This window comes from Lolium perenne, chromosome 2 (genome assembly GCF_019359855.2).
Source record: "Lolium perenne isolate Kyuss_39 chromosome 2, Kyuss_2.0, whole genome shotgun sequence".
NCBI lineage: Eukaryota > Viridiplantae > Streptophyta > Magnoliopsida > Poales > Poaceae > Lolium > Lolium perenne.
Window position 1 is genome coordinate 16,542,692 of NC_067245.2, and position 16,010 is coordinate 16,558,701.

Consider the following 16,010-nt stretch of genomic DNA (forward strand, 5'->3'; position numbering starts at 1 on the left):
CAAAAGTGCACAAGTAAAATAATGGGTTGTCTCCCATAAGCGCTTTTCTTTAACGCCTTTCAGCTAGGCGCAGAGATGAAGCATCAATATCATAATTTGTTCTAATAATAGAATCATAAGGTAACTTCATTCTCTTTCTAGGGAAGTGTTCCATACCTTTCTTGAGAGGAAATTGATACTTAATATTACCTTCCTTCGTATCAATAGTAGCACCAACAGTTCGAAGAAAAGGTCTTCCCAATATAATGGGACAAGATGCATTGCATTCAATATCCAAGACAACAAAATCAACGGGGACAAGGTTATTGTTAACCGTAATGCGAACATTATCAATCCTCCCCAAAGATTTCTTTATAGCATTATCAGCAAGATTAACATCCAAACAACAATTTTTCAATGGTGGCAAGTCAAGCATATCATAAATTTTCTTAGGCATAACAGAAATACTTGCACCAAGATCACATAAAGCATTACAATCAAAATCATTGACCCTCATTTTAATGATGGGCTCCCAACCATCTTCTAACTTCCTAGGAATAGAAGTTTCAAGTTTTAGTTTATCTTCTCTAGCTTTTATGAGAGCATTTGTAATATGTTTTGTAAAGGCCAAATTTATAGCACTAGCATTAGGACTTCTAGCAAGTTTTTGTAAGAACTTTATAACTTCAGAGATGTGACAATCATCAAAATCTAAATCATTATGATCTACAGCAATGGGATCATTGTCCCCAATATTTTGAAAAACTTCAGCAGTTTTATCACAAATAGTTTCAGCAGTTTCAGGCAATTTTGCACGCTTTGCACTAGGAGTAGAAACATTGCCAACACCAATTATTTTACCATTGATAGTAGGAGGTTCAGAAACATGTGAAGCATCAACATTACTAGTGGTGGTAATAGTCCAAACTTTAGCTACATTATTCTCTTTAGCTAGTTTTTCGTTTTCTTCTCTTTCCCACCTAGCATGCAATTCAGCCATCAATCTAATATTTTCATTAATTCGAACTTGTATGGTGTTTGCTGTAGCAAATGAATTAATATCTTTATCTTCATTAGGCATAACTTTCAATTTTAAAAGATCAACATCAGCAGCAAGATTATCAACCTTAGAAGTAAGAATATCAATTTTACCAAGCTTTTCCTCAACAGATTTGTTAAAAGCAGTTTGTGTACTAATAAATTCTTTAAGCATGGCTTCAAGACCAGAGGGTACACTCCTATTATTGTTGTAAGAATTAACATAACCATTACCATTATTAGAAGGATATGGCATATAGTTGTTACCAGAATTATTCCTATAAGCATTGTTGTTGAAATTATTACTTTTAATGAAGTTCACATCAACATGCTCTTCTTGAGCAACCAATGAATCTAAAGGAATATTATTTGGATCAACATTAGATCTACCATTCTCAAGCATAGACATAATAGCATCAATTTTATCACTCAAGGAGGAGGTTTCTTCAACATAATTTACCTTCTTACCTTGTGGAGCCCTTTCAGTGTGCCATTCAGAGTAGTTGATCATCATATTATCAAGAAGCTTTGTTGCCGCCCCCAAAGTGATGGACATAAAAGTACCTCCAACAGATGAATCCAAAAGGTTCCGCGAAGAAAAATTTAATCCTGCATAGAATGTTTCGATGATCATCCAAGTAGTTAGTCCATGGGTAGGGCAATTCTTTACCAAAGATTTCATTCTTTCCCATGCTTGGGCAACATGCTCATTATCCAATTTCTTAAAATTCATTATGCTACTTCTCAAAGATATAATTTTAGCAAGAGGATAATATCACCAATGAAAGCATCCTTACATTTAGTCCATGAATCAATACTATTCTTAGGCAAAGATAGCAACCAATCTTTAGCTCTTCCTCTTAAGGAGAAAGGAAACAATTTCAATTTTATAATGTCACCATCTACATCCTTATACTTTTGCATTTCACAAAGTTCAACAAAATTATTAAGATGGGCAGCAGCATCATCAGAACTAACACCAGAAAATTGCTGTCTCATAACAAGATTTAGTAAAGCAGGTTTAATTTCAAAAAATTCTGCTGTAGTAGCAGGTGGAGCAATAGGTGTGCATAGGAAATCATTATTATTTGTGCTAGTGAAGTCACACAACTTAGTATTCTCAGGAGTACCCATTTTAGCAGTAGTAAATAAAGCAAACTAAATAAAGTAAATGCAAGTAATTAATTTTTTTGTGTTTTTAATATAGAGGACGCAAACAAGACAGTAAATAAAGTAAAACTAGTAACTATTTTTTTTTTATTTTTGATATAGAGAACAAACAAAGCAGTAAATAAAATAAAGTAAAGCAAGACAAAAACAAAGTAAAGAGATTGGATGTGGGAGACTCCCCTAGCAGCGTGTCTTGATCTCCCCGGCAACGGCGCCAGAAAAATCCTTGTTGCCGTGGGAGGCAATTCTCTGTGGTGTAACTTTTCTTCAGATCCCCGGCAACGGCGCCAGAAAAATCCTTGTTGTTGGCGTGGTAGTTAACACACGTCCGTTGGGAACCCCAAGAGGAAGGTGTGATGCGTACATCAGCGAGTTTTCCCTCAGTATGAAACCAATGTTATCGAACCAGTAGGAGTCAAGGAACACGTGAAGGTTGTTGGTGACGGAGTGTAGTGCGGCGCAACACCAGGGATTCCGGTGCCAACGTGGAACCTGCACAACATAATCAAAGTACTTTGCCCCAACGTAACAGTAAGGTTGTCAATCTCACCGGCTTGCTGTAAACAAAGGATTAAACGTATGGTGTGGAAAATGATGTTTGTTTGCGAAGAATAGTAAAGAACAAAGTTTGCAGTAGATTGTATTTCAGATGTAAAAGAATGGACCGGAGTCCACAGTTCACTAGTGGTGTCTCTCCCATAAGATAAATAGCATGTTGGGTGAACAAATTACAGTTGGGAAATTGACAAATAGAGAGGGCATGACAATGCACATACATATCACGATGACTACTATGAGATTTAATCAGGGCATTACGACAAAGTACATAGACCGCTATCCAGCATGCATCTATGCCTAAAAAGTCCACCTTCAGGTTAGCATCCGCACCCCTTCCAGTATTAAGTTGCAAACAACAGACAATTGCATTAAGTATGGTGCGTAATGTAATCAACACAAATATCCTTAGACAAAGCATTGATGTTTTATCCCTAGTGGCAACAGCACATCCACAACCTTAGAACTTTTTGTCACTGTCCCAGATTCAATGGAGGCATGAACCCACTATCGAGCATAAATACTCCCTCTTGGAGTTACAAGTATCAACTTGGCCAGAGCCTCTACTAGCAACAGAGAGCATGCAAGAACATAAACAACACATATATGATAGATTCATAATCAACTTGACATAGTATTCCATATTCATCGGATCCCAACAAACACAACATGTAGCATTACAAATAGATGATCTTGATCATGATAGGCAGCTCACAAGATCTAACATGATAGCACAATGAGGAGAAGACAACCATCTAGCTACTGCTATGGACCCATAGTCCAGGGGTGAACTACTCACACATCAATCCGGAGGCGATCATGGTGATGAAGAGTCCTCCGGGAGATGATTCCCTTCTCCGGCAAGGTGCCGGAGGCGATCTCCAGAATCCCCCGAGATGGGATTGGCGGCGGCGGTGTCTCTGTAAGGTTTTCCGTATCGTGGCTCTCGGTACAGGGGTTTTCGCGACGAAGGCTATAAGTAGGCGGAAGGGTAGGGTTGGAGGCGGCGCGGGGGCCCCACACCATAGGGCGGCGCGGGCCCCACCCAGGCCGCGCGGCCCTGTGGTGTCGGTGCCTCGTCGGCCCATTTCGTATCCCCTTCGGTCTTCTGGAAGCTTCGTGGAAAAATAAGACCCTGGGCGTTGATTTCGTCCAATTCCGAGAATATTTCCTTTGTAGGATTTCTGAAACCAAAAACAGCAGAAAATAGCAACTGGCTCTTCGGCATCTCGTCAATAGGTTAGGGCCGAAAAATGCATATAAATGATGTAAAGTGTGTATAAAATATGTGAGTATCATCATAAAAGTAGCATGGAACATAAGAAATTATAGATACGTTTGAGACGTATCAGTGGACCGTTCACAGGCATGGGACCCACAACTAACGGTGCATCCAATGAACGAGCAATAATTAATTCCTCCTTTCCTCTAGCACAACATAAAATAGCACTGCTCTTGTATGGCACCTACCATGGTGTAGTTATGCGCCGGTATTGACTAGAGCACAACGTATAATTTTCCCATGGCCTTTCTAGCCGTTGCGATATTCCATCCTCCGGGTATGGGGCATTCTTGTAGTGATCTTCACATATTTTTTTGCGCAAATCCACACCTTGGGCGCTCGACGACAACACCTAGCCTTCTAGGAGACACAAAATATCCAAGGGAAAAGACATATATTTTTAGGTTCTAGATCGCTCTTGTTTGATGGTCAACCAACTCAAAACTCCAACTCCTAAAGGATCTGTTGGAAGAACGAGTAAGAGAGGAGGGTAGAATTCGCCAGAGTAGATCACAAGGATTTAGAACACAACTAGTCATTACCACCTGATATTTATGTATGTACAAAGGTAATGGTCTAGTCTTCAAGTGAGGTTGCCCCCAAAATAGGTTGTCCTCATCAACTGCTATTATGTACGTATGTGTTGATTAAATCGGATTCAATCATGGTCATGAAGCCCTATCTCATTGGAACCAGTCTTCAATGGATTGTTGTGGAAGTCATTTTAAGTGAACTAGAGCACACAACAAGTGTCGCATTTGGCTTTGAAGATTTTTCCCTTAATAGTATGGTTGTTCCTATGACCACTCAAAGATATAAACTAAAGACCATTGTTTTGAACCTTTCTCAGCTTTAAGTCTTAAATCACGGTAGAAACGCTTCATGCTTCGAGAAGGCGTATGTGTTTTTAGTTTCAAGCATGCCAAGTAAGCTTCTTGCTCCGAGTAGGTGTCTACATCTTGAGCCTTTAGCACACCATGATAGATTTTCCTTCAAGCTAGCATCTGAGTCTTGTGTTTTTGAGCCTGTATTTGTTTCAATCATTTTTAGGGGTTGTTTTCAACGTGGTTAAACCAACTCCCATGATGTTCTTGTGTAAACTAGACATACATATTAGTCGATCCCTTAATCATATTCTCGTAAATCATTCAAAACCCACTGAGAGGGCACTAGATGCACTTTTACACATGTCTACTGACTTTCTCACGTATCGCTGACCTCCATGCAGTCCTATCAAGAGCTAAGACTTTAGGTACATTCCAGTCCCTCGAATCTCTTTTTATCGTATCTGCCAACATCAACTTTGGTCGTCCTCTACTCCTACTAGTCTCCTCCATACTCTTTAGAATTCCACTGTTAACGGAAGCTTCTGGAGGCCTTCGCTGGATATGCCCAAACCACCTTAGTCGATGTTGGACTAGCTTCTCGTCGATTGGTGCCACCCCTAGCCTATCGCAAATTACCTCGTTCCTAATCCGGTTATTTCTTGTATGGCTGCACATCCATCGTAGCATGCACATCTTGGCAACACTCATTTGTTGGATATGTTGTCTTTTAGTGGGCCAACACTCTGCCCCATAAAGCATCGCCGGTCCGCCATCCTATAGAACTTACCTTTTAGCTTTTGTGGGACCTTCTTGTCACATAGGATACCAGATGCTCGCCGCCACTTCATCCACCAAGCCTTGATCATGTGGCACACATTCTCGTCGATATCACCATTGCTTTGAATCATTGATCCCAAGTAACGGAAGGTGTCCCTCTTGGGCACTATCTTTCCTTCTAAACTGACATCTCCGTCTTCGCCACCAACACCACTAGAGCCGCATCACATGTACTCAGTCTTGGTTCTGCTAAGTCTAAACCCCTTTGACTCCAAAGTCTATCTCCGTAGCTCTAACTTCCTATTCACGCCGGCCCTAGTTTCATCTACTAGCACCACATCATCACCAAAGAGCATACACCAATGAATATCTCTTTGTATATCCTTGATCACCTCATCCATCACCAAGGAAAACATGTATGGGCTCAAGACTGACCCTTGATGTATTCCTATCGTTATTGGGAAGGTACATGTCTCAATATCACCTGCGCAAACACTTCTTACAACATGATCGTACATATCTCTGATGAGGGTAATGTACTTTGTTGGAACTTTATGTTTCTCCAGCGCTCACCACAAGACCATCCTTGGTATCTTGTCGTACGCCTTCTCCAAGTTGATGAAGACTATAAGTAGCTAGGTTGTTCTTCTGCTCCCTATATCTCTCCATAAGTTGGCGAAGTAAGAAAATTGCCTCGGTGGTAGATCTCCTGGGCATAAAACTGAATTGGTTTTTAGTGACATTTGTCACTCTCCTCAAGAGATGCTTGATGATTCTCTCCCAAAGTTTCATAGTATGGCTCATAAGCTTAATCCCCTGATAGTTAGTACAACTTTGGATATCTCCTTTATTCTTGAAGATAGGTACTAATATGCTTCTTCTCCACTCTTCAGGCATCGTGTTTGACCGAAAATGTGGTTGAAAAGCTTAGTTAGCCATACTATTGTCACGTCTCCAAGGCTTCTCCACACCTCAATTGGGTCATCATCACGACCAAGGGCCTTTCCTCCTTTCATCCTTTTGAGGGCCTCTTCAAACTCAAGCTCTTGGATCATCCGGACGAAACGCCTATTGGTGTCATCAAAGGAGTCATCCAGGTTGAGTATAGTGCTCTCGTTCCCATAACTGAATAACCCATCAAAGTACTCCCTCCATCTGTTTTTGATCTCTTCATGTTTCATCAACAGTCGATTAGCCTCATCCTTGATGCATTTAACTTGGTTGAGGTCCCTCGTCTTCCTCTCACGAATTTAGAAAAATATGTGTATAAACATATTTGATTGGCAATGCCTTCCACAGTCCAGAGTGTATAAACATATTTGATTGACAATGCCTTCCACTAGTCCCGAGTGTGGTTGGATGTCGTCCTATCCATTCCCCTTTAGGCCTTCCACTAGGGGATTAGGGGGGGATTTTGACTTAGATGAGATTTAATCTATTCCAATCCATGTCAATCCCATTCAATCCCAAGGAAAACGGTTATCAATCTCGTCAATTTCGAGCAGATGACGACAACATGGTCATGGAGCACATCAAAAGGAATCAGCACTCAAAAGCCGATGGTGGTCGGTTTGACCATATGTCTTTTGTTTTATTACCTTGAAGCGGGACTTCTTACCAACACTTCAAATACGGGGCAACATGTTGACGATCTAATCTACGGGTTTTCACCCCTGAAAGAATGCATCCACGATGCCAATGACCAATGGGTGTCATCCCCTTACTACCGACTTTCTCGCAAAGCTTTCTCACGTACAGGGACGGAGCCAGCTTCTAATGTTGAGCGGGGGGGGGGGGGGGGGGAGGTGTGGGGTGGACTGAATTAGTGTTGTAAACTTGATGGGATGCGGATTTGACTAGCTAAATCGGTGAGAAAGGGTTCTAATGACTAGTGTGCTTCACAAAATCTCAATCATGGGGGTGGCTGAGCCCCCCTTGCTCCCCTTATCTCCGTGCCTAGCGGACCAATAGAGGATTCGTTGGAAGGGATGATGCACACTAGCCGACCAATAGAGGATTCGTTGGAAGGGATGATGCACAAACGCATTGCTCGCCGCCGTGAAGAGTTGTGCTCCACGCACCGGCCACCCTGCAACATCTCTAGTGTCACCGCGCTGTCGTGGATCCATATTAGTTGATGCTAAAACGATACATCCATATTAGCGTTGAGTAATATGAATTGAAGGGAGTATTAATATTAAGTAGTAGATACCAGGTATATCCGGCTTCTGCAACAACTCAATATCAAGAACATGAAGACACTTGATTATGATCTCTTGTGACCTTAACAAACTTGCATTCTGATAAGGACCGGATAAGCTAAGCAATTTCCTTATGCTTTCATGTGGAGCAAGTCAAGCAACCAGTAAGCAGCTGGTAGATGATTAATTTGCTGGAGATAGGAGTACTACTTAGGGAGAAGTAATCTAAGCTAGGAATATTAGCCGCATATGCTGTTTCGAGCTCGCGTTGACTCGCAGCTGCGGACTGATCCTACCAGCATATTCTTCGGCTTCCATTTTTCTTTTGCCCCAACTGGGCACTAGCTGATTTTCTTACTAGTTCTGTCTGTTTCTGAGTATGCGGCTCTGTTTCGGTGCAAGCGACACACCCGCGCTGGGAATTTGACAATCTCGTCTCGTCTTGGCCGCAGCTGCAGTATAAGGAAGGAAGGAGGAGACCCTGTAGCAGAGAGAGAGAGGGGTTGATCCATCCATCGATTGATCGGCTATGGAGATCCTGAGCCCGTCGCCGCCGCCCAGCCCCGCCGCCTACGGCTTCCTCTACGGCGGCGGCTCTCTACCCCGCCGCGACCACGCCCACACGCTACTGCACGTCGCCGTTGGGAGGTCGCCGGAGAAGACGCTGCCGCTGCTGCGCTGGGCCTTCCGCCGCTTCGGCTGCGCACGCGTCGCCCTCGTCCACGTCCACCAACCCTCCCCGGTCATCCCCACCCTCCGTACGAACCCAAATTCCATTCCATTCCCTTTCTTTTCTTTTCTTTTCGTTTCTTCTTCTTCTTTCTTTTCTTTTCCTTTTTTTTTTTCCTTGCATACAGATGAAAATCCCATTTCACCGCAAGAATTATCTAGGAGTTTTAATGTATTATGTCTAACAAGAATTCCCTAAATTCCTTCTCCAGTAGGAAAGATTCCTGCCGCTCAAGCTACGGAAGAGCTCGTCTCCTCCCACCGCAAATCCGAGAGGGACGAAATGAGCAAGATCCTCCTCACCTACATCGCCTTCTGTCACAGGGCGCAGGTACCTCCATTTTCTCTCTTGTTGCACATCACTAGACTTCCATTTACAAACTAGTTTGTTTTCTTTTACCATGTAGTAGTAGTACAGATCAACTAGCTGGCCAATGGCCAAGCAGAGCAGCAATAACAGTTTCTTCTGGTCACAGGTGCACGCAAGTATTCTTCTCACGGAGAACGAACAAATCCATGACGGCGTCGTCACTCTGGTCAGGGATCATGGGGTTACGAAGCTTGTTATGGGTTCTATACCGGATAAGTAAGTGCCAATCCAGCTCTCATCGACTACGTCTAAATATAGCATGATCTTCTTGCTTGTGCTACACAAGGAATTCTTCTGTTGAATGTCTTACTCATAAGCGGTTTACATGGAGAAAAAAGAGACTAAACCATGTTTAGTCAGCCATGGAAAGCACGGGTAAAACAGGAAACAAAACAGAAAAGTGGATAGACACTTAAGCACCTTCATACTATTCTTTTTTATGAACACGGTTCACTAAAAGCAGAAGGTTGTATCATGCTGTTCCTGTGAAAAAAATGTCATCTACATCTTTGTTGCTATTACTTGTTATTTTCTCAGGGTGTTCTTCATCACAGTGTGAACAGTGACCGTTATCTAGCTGATGAGTTTGTGGAATGCTTTTTGGTGGTCTCTTTCTATTACTCTCTTATTAACTCCAGTGCTCTCTATCCACAAAATGCAGTTGCTTCAAGTTAAAAGCGAGCCACAGCAAAGAATATTTCATGGCAAAGAATGCTCCAGCATTTTGTGAAATTTGGTTTGTATGGAGAGGAAGACACATCTGGACCAGAGAAGCAAGCGCCGCCATCAACAACAGCATCTCAATCTACAACCAAGATGATATTATGATGATCAGAAAGAGAACTAGGTTCAGCCCAAATAGTGACGATGCTGAATCCATACTTGATGAAGGATACATTACTTGTGGGGCGTCAACTGCAGCTGATCTTCGTGAAGGCATTGTTTCAGATAATAGTCGATTGAGTGACTATGGAGCTCTTGGAGCTGATGTCAACCATTTGTACAATAAGAACATTTCAAATTTACAAGATGCAGAATCTGCATTCAACTCAACCTTCTGGCCTGAATCTCCACTTGAGTTCCATTCTAAGGTGGCCCTTCTGTTTCATTCCAGTATTGGTAGTTTATAATCTGATCATATTGTGTTAAACTTAAAGTGAATGGTATTTAGCAGGAAATGTTGGATACAAATATCAAGCAAGTCATGATCGAAGCTGAGGGGTCAAGGAAGGATGCTTTTGTTGAGCTTCTCAAGCGCAAAGACACAGAGTCAAAAGTGGCCAGTGCTTTCGTCAGGGTATGCAGCCACGTATTCTCACCATCTAACTAGGTTGCCTTTTTATAAAAAAAATGCCCAGTTCCTTTTACAGCATACCATGAATAAAAACCAGATGGGTTACTAACTTCCTAAGTATCATCCCATTTCAAATACCGTGAAGGACTTATTCTTTATTTCTTACCTGGCTCGTGCTCCTTGATCAGGTAAAAGCTTCCGAGTCTTCCAAAAGACGAGAAGTAAAACTAAGAGAGGAACTGGAAGGTGTATTCCTAGCCACAAGAAAGCAGCATGATGATCTGGCAAGACATAAAGAAAAAGCCACAGCTGTGTTGGACTCTTCTAAGAGAAGATTAGAAATCCTAGATTCTCATGCTAACAACATGAGGTTTCGGATGAATGAAGCTGCGGCAAAGCTGGAGGTGATTCAATCTTCCATAAAGATTCTTAAGCAGGAAAAAACAAAAGAAAACAAGCTAGAAGATACATATATTAACCAGGTTGAAGGGTTTACAACCAGCCATGATCTGTACACCGTTAGACAATTCACACTGTTAGATGTTCAAGATGCAACTTGTAAATTCTCAGAGAGCTTCAAAATACGGCCAGGAAGTCATGGGTATGTTTACAAAGGAGAAATTATGAACAGGAGCGTTATGATTCATAAGTTGCACTCACAACGCATGAAGAGCTCGATGCAGTTCCAGCAAGAGGTACTCCCTGCTACCCTGCTTCTTATGCTGGTCATATTGGATGCATTAGTGATTAGTAAATTATTTAATATGTGCAAATTCTAAAAAATAAATTTGCAGTCACATACATGAAATGGACATAGTCAAGATTGAAATATTGTGGATACTAAGCAGTAGGTTTATTGTACTGTGCTTGCATCGTTTACTTCATAGTATATGGCTACATGCTTGTTTATCGCATATGTATTTTCTGCTTGCTATAGCTAATATAATGATCAAATTTCGTTAGAACTTTTCTTGAATGCATGTAATAAACTAGGTTTGTGAACTATTAAGGAGCTGAAGGCCTTTATTTGTTTTTCGTACGGCAGGTGTACATCCTTAACAAGGTGAGGCACCCTCATCTAGTGACCTTGGTTGGTGCATGCCCAGACGCACTGTGCCTTGTCTACGAGTATCTGCAGAATGGGAGCCTTCATGGACATCTCTTTAGCAAACACTACGATACCCCACCATTGCCATGGAAAATCCGTGCACGTATTGTGGCAGAGATCTCAAGTGCTCTACTGTTCTTGCATTCCTGTAAACCACAGATGATGGTTCATGGTGGATTGAATCTTGAGAACATCCTTGTAGATACCGACTTTCACTGCAAATTATCCGATCTTTGTTTACTGATGGAGCACACAAACGATCGTCGCGCATTTGGTTCTGCGCTACTGGCACACAAGTCTGATATGCATTCCTTCGGCACTGTGATACTCCAATTACTGACTGGTAAACAGCCTGGTCTAGGCCTTGCAATTGAAGTGAAGCGGGCTATGACTTGTGGAAAGCTATCATCGATTTTAGATCGCACAGCTGGGGAGTGGCCTATGCCGGTGGCTCAGCGGCTAGCAGAGTTTGGACTCGAGTGCACCATGGACAGGCTGGAGCTGACTCCGGAGACGGTAAGAGAACTGGAGCAGCTGTATCTGATCAGGGGAAGACAAGCACCATCATTCTTCATGTGCCCAATTCTCAAGGAAACCATGGGTGACCCTCAGGTGGCTGCGGATGGGCTGACGTACGAAGGACATGCCATTCGTGAGTTGATAGAGAATGGCCTAGCGGTGACCGATCTGAAGCTAAAGCACCTCGATCTCACCCCCAACCATGCCCTTCGGTTTGCTATTCAGGATTGGCTCTCACAGCCTCACTGATGATGATTCTCCAGCTGCTTCAACTGGCAACTAGATTAGATAGAAGGAGCCCTTTTTTGTATAATATATGCTTATGTACATTATGGTACTATGTTAGCTTAGTGCAGTGTAGGGGATGAATATTCTATTTTTGCTTATTGTTTTGGTACAGTTGTACAAATTATGAACCTTTGGTTTCACTGGTGAATTTTTTGTGTGGACAACTTGTTGGATAACTGTTGGTGTATCTGTTGGGCTGTCTTCTTGTTCTCTTTTGTGGCCCATCTGGCCCAGCCCAGTTCTGACCTATATAAGGTGCTTCTATCTCTGTAACCCTAAGCTGAGAGGGTTCCTCCCTGCAGCCTCCTTCTACCTCAGGTTAGGCCCTCACCTCTGTCCACATGGTATCAGAGCAAGGGGCAGTGAGGGCAACGACAGGAAGGACTGCCGATCTGGAAGCCTAGTCTGCTGTGGCAGCTAGGAGGAAGAGGAAGAGGAAGGAAGCAGGCTGCTGCGGCGGCAAGGAGGGGAAGGCAGTGACGAGTAAGGAGTCGAAGAGGGCATCCTGCGGGTAAGTCCTTTGGTGTTTCTGAGAGGTTAGTTGGGTGTCAAGCATGGGGGACAACGGGGATTTGGCGAAGGCTCTGGAGAAGCTGGCAGAACTTATCACTACCAAAGGAGATGGAGGAGGAGGATCTGCTGGAGGGGGAGCAATCGTTCCCCATACCAACATCGGTCAGAAACTTGAGCTGCCGGCGAATGAAATCAAGTTGGAAGGAGTGACCAACTATCTCCGGTGGTCAAGGAGGGCGCTGTTGATTTTGAACTCGAAAGGGCTGGATGAACGTGTGAGTGGTGAAGCTGCAGAACCAGCAGACAAGGCCAGTCCGGAATGGAAACAGTGGAATGCCATAAATTCTCTGATTGTGACATGGTTGCTTAACTCTTTGGTTCCTAACATTGCTGCTTCTGTAGAGGCACTCACAAAAGCTTCAGAGGTATGGGACACCCTATCAAATCTATATTCTGGAAAGGGGAACATTATGTTGATTGCTGAGATTGAGGATAAAGTGCATGACTTGCAACAAGGAAACAAAACTGTGATGGCATATGTGGCTGAGTTGCAGCATCTTTGGGGAGATTTAGATCATGTTGACCCTCTGGAACTTGCCCATGGGGAATGTGTGAGTGCTGCTGCAAGCTGGATTGAACGTCGGCGAGTCATGAAGTTCTTGAAAGGCCTTAATCAAGATTTTGAGGGGAGAAGGGCTGCTTTACTGCATCAAACCACTACCCCTTCTCTCAAAGAAGCCATTGCAGCTATGTCCAGAGAGGAAGTGCGTCTGAATATGACAAAGGGAAGCGATTCTGTCCCTCATCCGACCTTCTACACTACCGAGAGACAAGAGATGAGAGACTGCTATACTTGTGGACAGAAGGGACACTTGAAGCATCAGTGTACCTCCTTTGCTACACCCAGTAGGGGGAGAGGAGGATACACACATGGCAGAGGAAGCTACAGAGGAAGAGGTGGTGGACAGCCATATGGACAGCAGTATGGAAGAGGTGGTGGACAGTCATATGGACATCAGTATGGCAGAGGTGGTGGACAGCCATATGGACAACAATATGGCAGGGGTGGTGGACAGCAGCACACTATATCACCCAAGGCACATATGGCTGCAGCTTCAGAGCCAACTACCAGTACCTCTCAGGGACAATCAAAGGAAGAAGGACAAAATGAAGCAACCTTTGGGAACTTTGCTCACTATGTCTACAAAGATGAAGGTAATATTGATCGAGTTTCTATAGCCACTCATAATGCTAATTCAGATTGGATTCTTGATTCTGGAGCATCCAAACATGTTACTGGGAATATTAGTGAGTTTGACTCTTATACTCAGTATCCTCCCACACATAGAGGCACTATCCAAACAGCAGATGGCACAACACAATCTATAAAAGGGGAGGGGTCGGTGCAATGTACATCCAACATAAAATTGTCATCAGTTCTACATGTTCCTGCTTTTCCAGTAAATCTGCTATCTCTAAGTGCCCTGATTGATCAGCAGGACTACCGTATAATAGTTGATAGATATATGTGTTTAATTCAGGAAAGGGAGAGCAGCAAGAAGATTGGGACTGCAACCAGGCATAGAGGTCTTTGGCACATAGATCGTGACAAGATGGGGCATGATGCCAGTTCCGTGTTTGCTGCGATTGTTGGAGGAAAGGAGAGTATGGCACTAGTTCATCATTGTCGAATGGGCCACATGGCGTTTGATAAAATGTTTCGAGTTTTTCCTGATGTAATGAATGGAGTGGACAAAACCAAATTATGTTGTGATGCCTGCGAATATGCTAAGCATACGAGAACCTCTTATGTTAGTAGAGGGATCAGAAGTGTATCCCCATTTGTGTTAGTGCACTCTGATGTATGGACGTGTCCTGTTGTGTCAGTAAGTGCCATGAAGTACTTTGTGACTTTTATTGACTGCTATTCCAGAATGACTTGGATTTATCTTATGCGTCACAAAGATGAAGTGTTCACTTGTTTTCAGAGTTTTTGTGCCTATGTGAAAAACCAATTCAATGTTCAGGTGCAAGTGATCAGAACTGATAATGGTACTGAATATATTAACAAACCTTTTGCTGCTTTCTTATCTTCACAAGGTATACTGCACCAGACTTCATGTCCTGACACTCCTCCCCAGAATGGAGTTGCTGAGCGGAAGAATAGGCACATTCTTGAAGTGGCTCGATGATACGTCTCCGACGTATCGATAATTTCTTATGTTCCATGCCACATTATTGATGTTATCTACATGTTTTATGCACACTTTATGTCATATTCGTGCATTTTCTGGAACTAACCTATTAACAAGATGCCGAAGTGCCGATTCTTTGTTCTGCTGTTTTTGGTTTCAGAAATCCTAGTAACGAAATATTCTCGGAATTGGACGAAATCAACGCCCAGGGTCCTATTTTGCCACGAAGCTTCGAGAAGACCGAAGAGGAGACGAAGTGGGGCCACGAGGTGGCCAAACCCTAGGGCGGCGCGGCCTGGCCCTTGGCCGCGCCGACCTGTGGTGTGGGGCCCTCGTGTGGCCCCCTGACCTGCCCTTCCGCCTACTTAAAGCCTCCGTCGCGAAACCCCAGCATGCGAGAGCCACGATACGGAAAACCTTACTGAGACGCCGCCGCCGCCAATCCCATCTCGGGGGATTCAGGAGATCGCCTCCGGCACCCTGCCAGAGAGGGGAATCATCTCCCGGAGGACTCTACGCCGCCATGGTCGCCTCCGGAGTGATGTGTGAGTAGTCTACCCCTGGACTATGGGTCCATAGCAGTAGCTAGATGGTTGTCTTCTCCCCATTGTGCTTCATTGTCGGATCTTGTGAGCTGCATAACATGATCAAGATCATCTATCTGTAATTCTATATGTTGCGTTTGTTGGGATCCGATGAATAGAGAATACTTGTTATGTTGATTATCAAAGTTATGTCTATGTGTTGTTTATGATCTTGCATGCTCTCCGTTACTAGTAGATGCTCTGGCCAAGTAGATGCTTGTAACTCCAAGAGGGAGTATTTATGCTCGATAGTGGGTTCATGTCTCCGTGAATCTGGGGGAGTGACAGAAACCTCTAAGATTATGGATGTGCTATTGCCACTAGGGATAAAACATTGGTGCTATGTTCAAGGATGTAGTTACTGATTACATTACGCGCAATACTTAATGCAATTGTCTGTTGTTAGCAACTTAATACTGGAGGGGGTTCGGATGATAACCTGAAGGTGGACTTTTTAGGCATAGATGCATGCTGGATAGCGGTCTATGTACTTTGTCGTAATGCCCAATTAAATCTCACTATACTCATCATAATATGTATGTGCATGGTCATGCCCTCTTTATTTGTCAATTGCCCAACTG

At 43.3% G+C, this 16,010-nt stretch overlaps 2 protein-coding genes across 3 annotated transcripts; both read left to right on the forward strand.

Annotated features, from left to right (window-relative positions):
• Positions 1-7,991: 7,991 nt before the first annotated feature.
• Positions 7,992-12,313, forward strand: LOC127331304 (U-box domain-containing protein 33). Of its 2 annotated transcripts, none has more exons than XM_051357413.2 (7): positions 7,992-8,587; positions 8,771-8,889; positions 9,035-9,144; positions 9,590-10,019; positions 10,100-10,225; positions 10,411-10,917; positions 11,268-12,313. In XM_051357413.2, the coding sequence occupies exons 1-7, from the start codon at positions 8,359-8,361 to the stop codon at positions 12,096-12,098; spliced, it is 2,352 nt and encodes a 783-aa protein (XP_051213373.1). In that variant the 5' UTR covers positions 7,992-8,358; the 3' UTR covers positions 12,099-12,313. The 2 variants fall into 2 exon arrangements, with proteins under 2 accessions (XP_051213373.1, XP_051213374.1); XM_051357414.2 differs by having other exon boundaries at positions 7,994-8,587; positions 10,103-10,225.
• Positions 12,314-12,417: 104 nt separating this feature from the next.
• Positions 12,418-14,276, forward strand: LOC127331305 (uncharacterized). Its single transcript, XM_051357415.2, has 2 exons — positions 12,418-13,865; positions 14,192-14,276. The coding sequence occupies exons 1-2, from the start codon at positions 12,692-12,694 to the stop codon at positions 14,233-14,235; spliced, it is 1,218 nt and encodes a 405-aa protein (XP_051213375.1). The 5' UTR covers positions 12,418-12,691; the 3' UTR covers positions 14,236-14,276.
• Positions 14,277-16,010: the final 1,734 nt, after the last annotated feature.